Source organism: Myotis davidii, unplaced genomic scaffold (assembly GCF_000327345.1).
Source record: "Myotis davidii unplaced genomic scaffold, ASM32734v1 scaffold1203, whole genome shotgun sequence".
In the NCBI taxonomy this organism is placed as follows: Eukaryota; Metazoa; Chordata; class Mammalia; order Chiroptera; family Vespertilionidae; genus Myotis; species Myotis davidii.
The window spans coordinates 684,016-693,416 of record NW_006294353.1 but is presented as its reverse complement, the minus strand read 5'-3'; the positions used below and the strand labels follow the sequence as shown (position 1 = coordinate 693,416).

General features: G+C 52.2%; 2 protein-coding genes across 5 annotated transcripts in view; one reads left to right on the top strand and one right to left on the bottom strand.

Moving 5' to 3' along the window:
* LOC102751728 (chromosome unknown open reading frame, human C19orf44) overlaps positions 1-5,632 on the top strand; it is a 21,616-nt gene extending 15,984 nt beyond the window's left edge. The window contains exons 7-9 of one of the 2 annotated variants that reach the window (XM_006768441.2): positions 908-1,074; positions 2,866-2,947; positions 5,551-5,632. In XM_006768441.2, coding sequence (XP_006768504.1) covers positions 908-1,074; positions 2,866-2,937 — 239 coding nt within the window. In that variant the 3' untranslated portion in view covers positions 2,938-2,947; positions 5,551-5,632. Of the gene's footprint in view, positions 1-907; positions 1,075-2,865; positions 3,300-5,550 lie in introns of those variants that run through there. The other variant, XM_015567010.1, reaches the window with a different exon arrangement.
* CHERP (calcium homeostasis endoplasmic reticulum protein) overlaps positions 3,400-9,401 on the bottom strand; it is a 33,388-nt gene continuing 27,386 nt past the window's right edge. For 2 of the 3 annotated variants that reach the window (XM_006768442.2, XM_006768443.2), the window contains exons 11-17: positions 8,169-8,407; positions 7,211-7,344; positions 6,394-6,480; positions 5,819-5,968; positions 5,610-5,726; positions 5,087-5,181; positions 3,400-4,829 (exon numbers count right to left, since the gene is read on the bottom strand). In XM_006768442.2, the coding sequence (XP_006768505.1) occupies positions 4,636-4,829; positions 5,087-5,181; positions 5,610-5,726; positions 5,819-5,968; positions 6,394-6,480; positions 7,211-7,344; positions 8,169-8,407 (1,016 nt within the window). In that variant the 3' untranslated portion in view covers positions 3,400-4,635. The remainder of the gene's footprint in view (positions 4,830-5,086; positions 5,182-5,609; positions 5,727-5,818; positions 5,969-6,393; positions 6,481-7,210; positions 7,345-8,168; positions 8,408-9,401) is intronic. The other variant, XM_015567009.1, reaches the window with a different exon arrangement.

Genomic DNA, 9,401 nt, shown 5'->3' with positions numbered 1-9,401 from the left:
ACCTCCCCAATTGGCCCTGCTCTGAGCCCGACCAGGGGCCGCACCTAGGGATTAGGCCTGCCCTCTGCCATCTGGGAGCAGGCCTAAGCCAGCAGGGCATTATCTCCCGAGGGGTCCCAGACTGCGAGAGGGCACTGGCCAGGCTGAGGGAACCCCCTTCCCCCCTGGTGCACAAATTTTTGTGCACCAGGCCTCTAGTATATATATAAAAGTCCAGCAACCGAATGGTGGAACAACCAGAACAACCAGTTGACCAGTCACTATGACACGCACTGACCACCAGGGGGCAGATGCTCAATGCTTGGCTGACAGGGATGGATGAGCAGCGCTCCTACAGTGGGCTGATTCCCGCAGGCCATGCCCCTCCACCAGTGCACGAATCCATTCACTAGGCCTCTAGCCTTACTATATATTTGAATAATGATCATTTTTAACACTTGCAGTTTTAATTCTAATTGTTTATTAAAAATTTTGTTTTAATTACATGTTTAAAAATGCAAAAGTCAAATTTACCCCCTTTCCCATATTTAAGTGGATAGTGGGTAGTGTAAATAGATTTATATTGTGCAACTGCACATTTTGGGTGTCAGTTTACTAACCTCTGTGTGTTGGATGTGGAGGTGAAGACTTCCAAATCTGCCTAAGAGGTGAGCATTCTTGACATGCAGCTCTGAGGTTCACACACATCAGGAGAAGGCAGTTCATTTATTAGAGACAGACAAAAGGCGAGGCCTTCACTACTTCCCAAGTTGGCATTGCTTCTGGAAAGTATGGAGAATAGCAGAAGGAGTGGGGCCTGCAGAACACCTGGGCCCAAAGCAGTTGACGCTGACAGGATGAGGGGACTGGGGTGGGGATGGGGGGACAGGGGCCCAGGGGCTGCTCAGTAACTCGGTGCTGGTGGCAGCCCTGACAGCTTACAGCCCGGCCGTGTTCGCCCTCAATGACATGCTTAAGCAGCAACTGAGCCTGACGCAGCAGTTCATGGAGACCAGCCGGCACCTGCACATGTCCCTCCTGCAGTCCCTGGACCAAGACGCATTCCACTACCACACCCTGGAGGAAACCAAAGAGGTGACACAGCTGCCCCCGCTGGAAGAGGGAGGGAAGGCGGGGCTCTGACTGTGGGACAGCACTCAGCCCAGGGCAGCAGGGGTCCATGGGCCCAGCCACCTTCTGTCCTATGGGAAGGAACCTGCTCTCTCTTTGTCCATGACAAGAGCCGGTGTGGGGCCGAGGCGCTGACGGCCAGCCTGGCATGCACCAAAGCTGCCCCGCTCTGAGAGACCTCTGACCAACAGTGACCTCCTTGGTGAGGGGTGCTGTCCCTCCACACACTCTTCTCCTGAACCACCCAGGGTGATGGCTCTTCTCAGTCCCATGGGCTGAAGCTCAAGGGATGACACACTCACCTCTTTTTCCCTCCAAACATTTAATTTTTGTCTGACCACACAAAGTCTGTTATTTTATAAAAACAGTTACAGAGAGATGTAACTTATATAGTCCTCTGTAATTTCAGAGATAACTAGTACAAGCTTGATATATTCTGTACATTTTTCTTATGTAAAATATGAACTATTAGATGTGTAATATATGTCATGTTATAATACACAATATATAAAATACATTACAATGTACTAAGTATATTATATATGTATACTTTTTTATAGGAATGGAATATTATATGATCTGTTCTGTATGATTTTTTAAAAAATATATTTTATTGATTTTTTACAGAGAGGAAAGGAGAGAGATAGTTAGAAACATCAATGAGAGAGAAACATCCATCAGCCGCCTCCTGCACATCTCCTAGTGGGGATGAGCCCACAACCAAGGTACATGCCCTTGACTGGAATTGAACCTGGGACCTTTCAGTCCGCAGGCCAACGCTCTATCCAGTGAGCCAAACCAGTCAGGGCTGCTCTGTATGATTTTAAAAATAATTTTATCTGCCGATACTTCAGTATGTATTTCTAAAAAATAAGGACTTTTAAAAATAGTCACAGTGCCATTATCATACCAACACCCAGTTCACTTTGTATTGTCTGAAACCCAGGGTTCAGATTTCCACTTATCTCATTTCAGAGAGGAAGAGAGAGGGAGACAGAGTCAGAAACATTAATGATGAGAATCACTGATCGGTTGCCTCCCACACACCCCACACCAGGGATCAAGCCCACAACCCGGGCCATGCCCTGACCCAAATCGAACCATGACCTGGTTCATAGGCTGATGCTCAACCACTGAGCCATGCTGGCCCGGCCGTTCCTATTTTTTTCATCAGGATCCAGACACAGTCCATGCATCAGGATGCCTTCTGTCTATTTAGCCTCCTAATCTGGAAAAGTGGTTCTCAGCCTTGAGCAGTGTAGCACCCAAAGTCTGTGACTACCCGGGTTGTTGGCGGCACGGTGGCCCACTGGAGACCCACTTTAAGAACCACTGCTCTACCCCCCACCCCCCGCCCCATCTCTTTGTTTTGTTAGAGAAAACAGGTTGTTTGTCTGACAGTCTCCTACATTCCAAACTTCGCTGCTTGCACCGTGGGATCCCTTTTGTTCCTCTGTTGGACGTCCATCAGTTGACTGGACGTGGGTGGTGATCTGACCACGTTGCTGTCCATAGACTACCATGGCTCCTCGCTGCCTGCTCTGGGCCCGTGTCCTGAGAAGGGCACCCAGCCCTCCTTCCTTCCTGTCAGCCAGGGCTCATCTCTCCTTGGTTCCCACAGCGATATCACATGGCATCTGTCATTTTTTGTCAGCGTGACCAGGGACTGCTGGGGACGGGCACTGTCTTCAGCACCCGAAGCCCCGGTAGGCTGAGGCGTGGTGGTGACATGTCCGTCTGTCCTCTGCTCCACAGTACATCAGGCACCACAGACCTGCCCCACTGACCATGGAGGACGCTCTGAGGGAGGTGAAGGAGGAGCTGTGAGCACCACCAGGTAAGGCTTGGCTTGTGGTTCTAACAAGCTGGTCTAGTATTTCAGGAGTAACACGTTAGTGTCCAGGGGATATTTACTGTGGGAGGGGGCAGGGGGCACCTAGGATGCACCTGAGTGCTTTCCCCTCCCAGCACCCAAGGACAGACCATAGGCCAGTGGAAATGGAACCCGGGTGACGTTACCACTCATGGCCACAGAGGCTGCCAGCTTGTCTGGAGCCCCGGGGAATGGCTCCGCTGTGCCGGCACTGGCCTCCTAACGAGCTGAGGCCGATGGGGATTATTGTCCCATTTACTAACGAGGACACAGGGCCAGGGGTCCATCCCGGGGACCTTGGTGTGAGACACCAGGCAGAGCTTTTGACCTGAGCCCACAACTCAGTCCACACTCAGACACCCCTCCTCCCTTCTGAGCCTGAGCACACTTCTGCGCTCCACACACCGAGAAAAAGGTCTTTATGAAAAAGTCTTTATTTGAAGGCAAAACAGTAAAACCCACAAGAAATTGTTAACAGCACGTGTTTATGCTTTATATCCTGAATCAGACACATTTAAACAATTCACAGCTACAGGAAACCTAGAACAAAATCAAATATTTTATCACATCAGGTTGAAAAGTTGGAGGATTTTGCGTCTTATCGAAAAGAATTTTTTGAAAATGTTTCTGTACAAATAAACGGCACCACACCCCGCTGCCTGAAGATACTAAGTGCAGCTGATCCCAGTGTGGCCCCCGTGGCTCCCTCCAGGCCTCACCCCCTTGTGGTTGCAGGGGGGTGGGTGGGAAAAGGAAGTGACAGAGCAGGAGGCATGGCCTGTGGCTCCTCCCCACACTGGGTCTGAATGGACTATTGCACGCAAGTGCTGGTGTTGGGGTTCTTTTAAGTGAAAAACACAAGTAGACATTAAGGGCACAGATCCCCCCGGGGACCATTCTGTGACCTGAAGATGTCTCAGATCCATCTCCTTAGGTCCTTTTCTTTCTGGAAATAAGAGCAAATGGCTAATGTTTAAAAAAAAATTCAACTTAACTAAAATAACTAAGGGCCAGTATGTCTTGGAGGAATCAAGTTTCAAATTATCGCACTGGGGATCACCTTCGATCAACATGTTTTTAAAACTAAACCATTTGGAGTAAAAATGAAAACCCTGTTTAATGTTGCAAATCAAGGTTTTGTTTTTCCTTTGTTAAAGAGTGAGCAGTGCTAGCGCCTGGCCTGAGCCTTGTCACGACGTAAGTGGGAGGTGCAGGTTGCAGAGCTGGCCCGCTGGACCCCTAGTCCAGCATCTGGCGTGCACGCCCAAGGCCTCCTCCACACGCTTGCTGATTTAAGCGGAGACTCGCATCTGACTGGGAAGAGACGAGAAATCCATTCCTACAGGTGGCAAGGACTCTTGTCCAGGGGGTGAGGCTCATGTTTCTTGCTTCACTGTCCAGGGAATGAGTACAGGGTGTCCTCATGTGAATCTTTCTTCTACGTGAAAGCTGGTTTGCCGGTGGGGCCTGTGCCTCCCGCAGTAGAGCATGGCACTGGTCACTAGGTATGCTATGGCTGTCCTCTTCTGTAGCTCCCCAACAATGGAGAGGCTGTGTGAGAACTGAGAGGTCCCTACCATCTTCCACATCCAATAAGCCAGGAAGGTCCCACTTGCCAAGCTGCCAGCGGATGGCATAGCTCCTCACCACACCTACTTGCACTCGTCCCTGGCCTTCATGCGGGCGATGAAGGAGTAGCTCTTGTTCCTGCGGTAGTTCTCGTAGGGGTCGTCCAGGGCCACACCCACACCCTTGTACTGGTCCCACTTATCCCGCACGTCCCCCCCCTTGATGGGGTCCTGGATCCCTTGCTCTTTCACGCCGAGGCCACCAGATCCACTCCAGCCTTAGGAAGAAAGAGGGGTGAGTGGTTACGACCTACAAAAACTGCAATCTGGTGCCTTTATCCTGACACAGAGTGAAGCAGGACTGCATTTGGGGAGGTGAGAAACATGCATAAGTGCTGTGTATAAACACACAGCTGGTAAAGAATGCCAGCAGGCTCACCCTCTTTCACAGACAGGGTGGTGAGCTGGGACTTCCTCTGACGCCATCATCCCCAACCTCAAAACCCAGAGCAAGCTGTTCTTCCCGGAACCTTACCCATTTTCACCAGCATCTGATGTCCTTTGTTCTCTTCCCCAAGCCTGGAGTCAGGTATAGGAGGTGCTGAATTAGAACCTAGACCAGCTGAGGAACTAAAATTAAGACAGGTTACATCTTTTAAAAATGAGCAGGTATATTTATTGGAATGAAAACTTAGAATATTACAGGGTGTGGCATATGAGAACAGTCACAGTGCAGGATGGACACACACACACTTGTGTCTCTATTACTCTTCATCCTCTTCACAAGCCTGATAACGGGAACTAAGGTGATTGCCCCGCTTCACACTGTGCAGCAAGGGTCACACCAAGCCCCTAAAATGGTTAGAAACAGCCCAGCCACCACCACGTGAGATAAGGAAGTGCCACTGTCACTGCGTTAATGCTTGGGTGTCCCTGAGGCCCTGTGCCAGCAGGGGCCACCAGGAGCATGTCTTCTAAATGACATTTCAACATTCACAGCAAAGCCTGAGGTTCCAGCGCTACCAGCAGGCACTGGACAGTTAAGACAGAAATCTTACGGCGGAGTGGGGCTCCTGGACCGCGACCGGCGTCTCCTGCCTGGGGAGTATGACTTGGACCTGGAGCGGGAGCGGGACCTTGAGCGGCTTCTTGAGGAGCGGGACCGGCTACGGCTCCTGTTGGGGCAGAGTTGTGGGGAGAGCCCAGCGGGTCAGCTGGGCAGCCTTGAAGCCCCAGGCTCAGTCCCCGAGAGGTGGTACCTGCCTACCTGGAGTGGGAACGGGAGTAGGAGCGGGAACGGGAGCAGGAGCGTGACCGTGACCTGGAGTATGAGCCAGATGACTTGGAAGACCTCGAGTTGGAGCGAGAGGAGGAGCGCCCTCGGCTTTTGGATCTGCTCCGAGACCGCGAAGGTCCGCTGCAGGGAGAGGCTGGTGAGCTGGAGCTGGCACCTCCCAGCTCCCACAGGCTGAGCCTGCCACCCCCACCCAATTTCAAATGGCCCCATGCCATTCCCACCACGGTGTCACTTTCCTAAACAGCTCGGTGAATACAGACCAAAGCCAACTTCTCTTGTGCTGGTGTTTAAACTCAGGCTTGTGGGAAGGGCTCCTAGCACCTTTAACATAGGGGGCTAGACCCAAGAGCCAGGCAGAGGCTAGACCTGACTTTGTCTATGATTGGGGGTGATATCGTATGTTTTATGACATTATGTGTTGGGGGCATGATACTACATGTTAGGGTGTGACAGGACAGTGTGTCTGGTTCACTCTAAGCCAATTCATGACAAGATTAGCCAGGGAGGCATGATGACTCCATACAAGTCAGCAGGGACACCCTTACCTGTTCCTCTTTTCCTGGCCTTTCCGCCGTCGGGCCCGCATTTTTGCTCGGAAGAACTCGTAGAGGCCATTCTGCTCCCAGCCTTCGCTGTAAGACGGGCAATGTGACCACACGTGACTACAACAGCCTCCTTCCCGAAGGGCACTGGGAAATCTCATCAGGAGGGAGGAGGCTACCTCCTACCCACAAGCCCCCCCCCCACCTCCTCCACTCGGGATGCGGCGCATGTGCCACCACACACAGCACTGGAGCCGTCATTTCCACAGGACGCCCTTTCTCAGATGAGGAAGCAGGCTGAGGTCGGGACACCTGCTGGGAGGTGGACTGGGCTTATACCTGACACCACCGGGCCTCGGCCCCTCTGAACTGCAGTGGGAAGACAGAGCTGAGGGTCTTAGGGCCTGTGGTAATTGTAACTGGGAACCAGGGGCTGTGACTCATATGGGAACCTGTGCCTGGCACAGAAAAGGAAGCAATGTCAGCCGGGCTGGTGATAAGTCCTTTGGGGGAGGGTATCCTGAAAGGGACCCATGACAAAGCCTGGATGTGCAGCAAGATAACGAGTCCCAAACAGAGAAGTCTTTCATCAAGGGCCACTGTGTGACACATACACCCATAGTCAGGAGAGAAATGGACCCTATAATTGCCATTTCTCTTAGAGACACCACACTCCTCACCTGGGCCTCACACCATCCTGGGCAGAAGGTATGGATGGTAAGAGTCTTGTGAAGCAAACTTGGGGGAAGACAGGTTGGGAGATGGGATAGACTCCCCTCCCATCACTGGCCCCACTGCTGGGTCTCCCCAGGCCCCGTACCTGTTCCTTGGCCTGTCATGGGAAGGAGGGCTGTAAAAGGCCTCCACGGCCGCCAGCAGCCTCTCACTGGGTGGCATGGGAGGGGGAAGGCGGATGTCTTTAGGGTCCAAAGGCTTGTACTCGTGATCTTCTAGCTGCAGTGGAGAACACAGTTGTCACCACATCTTGCTGGAGCCGCTATCAGGCCCCCATCAGGCCCACCCAGGAGACAGGGCCTGGTTTGGGTTAGGGTTGTCCTGGGCATCAGAGTGCTCACCCAGCCCTCGCTGGAAGGCCCACCCTCTTTGAGGCTGATAAAAGCCACAGAATTCTTTCTCCAAAAGAATGACCACAGAAGACATGGCCTTTAGGAAAGGAGACAGAAAGAGCCCTGGTTCATTCACAGACACGCTGTGAATCCCAGATGCTCTGCCTGCAGGTGCCACCCTGTGCCCTGACTTCCTACCCAGAGCTCTGTTATCTCCCTTGAGGGCCCTCCCACAATCAGGAGCCTTAGCCCAGCCCAGGAACTGGCTCATCCGCTGGTCCCTCTGCCTGTCTCAGCCCCTTGCTCCCCTCACCCCTCACATGCATTCCCAGGCTCCATGAAGGCACACCTCAGCGGTTGCCTTTCCTGAAAAACCCCTCTGCCGTCAACCCCTGGGCAAGGTGGCTTCCAAGACCATTACTAAGAGGACCCGTGCCTCATGCCCAACCCAGACTGCCCCAAGCGGCACCAAACTCATAGCACCAGAAAGATGCAGAGGGACCAGGGGACACGGGCCTCACGGACTCGGGTGCATTCCCACAGACTGGCTTGGTCGAGGTCGCTGGGGAGTGGGAAATGAGGGGAAAATGGCCTGGGGAAGCAGTTTTGTAGCCTACGGGGAATTAGTTTCATCTGTGAACTTTTCACGTGGAGGCAGAGGCACTGGCCCGAGCATGTCCCACTAAGTGTGGCACTCACCACGGAGCTTACCTTCACAAGGGGGGCCATTAGCCCGGCGGGGAGATCGAAGTAGGGAACGTTGGGGACCAGACTGGGGTCATCATGGTTGATGTGGGGAGGGCCCTGTCGCCGCATGTGGGGCGGCTGCCCGTTGAAGCCATGGGGAGGAGGGCCAAAGTCGGGGTGCTGGGGTCCCCCCCAGGGCGGGTGCTCATTGATCCCAGGATGTGGCATGCGATGGCCAGGGTGATGGTGAGGGGGTCCCATCTCTGCAAAACAGAAACTTCTCTCAGGCTCACAGGGAATTCATGAGCCAGGCGGCACCAAGGAGCTGAGAGAGGAGCAAGGATGCCAACACCCACTTTCTGAGCAGCCCTTCCATCACCTCCTCTCCCACTGCTTCACTCGCTGCTTAATTCACTGCAGCAAGAGGGGAGGAGCAGAGGCTCGAAGGGGGCTGGCACCCACAGCAGCACCTGATGGGCCTCGTAGGTTAAAGAAGGAACCACAGGGAAATCACAGCACCTTCTAGTCTAACAGCAGTGTTATGGGCTAAATTGTATCTCCTCCCCACCCCTGACCCCTGCATTCACCACCACCAGTCCTAACTCTCCCTCTGAAGAGATAATTAACTTAAAAAGAAGTCATATGGATGGGCCCTGATTCAATATGACTTATAAGATTAGGACAGACAGGTAGAAAGAGACAATCATGTAAGGACACGGGGCGAAGGTAGCCAACTACAAGTCGAGGAGAGACATTAGAGGAAACTAACCTGGTTTCTAGACTGGGAACAGTCCCTGTTGTTGGAGCCACCCAGTCTGTGGGACTGTCACGCCACCCCAGGATGTTAACACAAACAACACACATGCTAATGATCTCCGAGCTGACTTTATAACCAATGGAGGGTTTTAAGGTAGAGGCAGTAATACAGTAAGAATAAAATTCTTTTAAGCCCAGCTGGTGTGGCTCAGTGGCTGAACATCGATTTCATGAACCAGGAGGTCACAGCTGGATTCCCATTTAGAGCACATGCCTGGGTTGTGGGCTCCATCCCTAGGTGGGGATGTGCAAGACACAGCCAATCGCTGATTTTCTCTCATCACTGATGTTTCTCTCTCTCTCTCTCTCTCTAATCAGTAGAAATCAATAAAAACATACTTAAAATTTCATTTTAAAAAGAGAAAGTTAACAAAAATAAAGACTCTGAAAAACAATAATCAAGTAGGAAAGCTGATGAAGACTTGGAGACAAAGGCCGGGA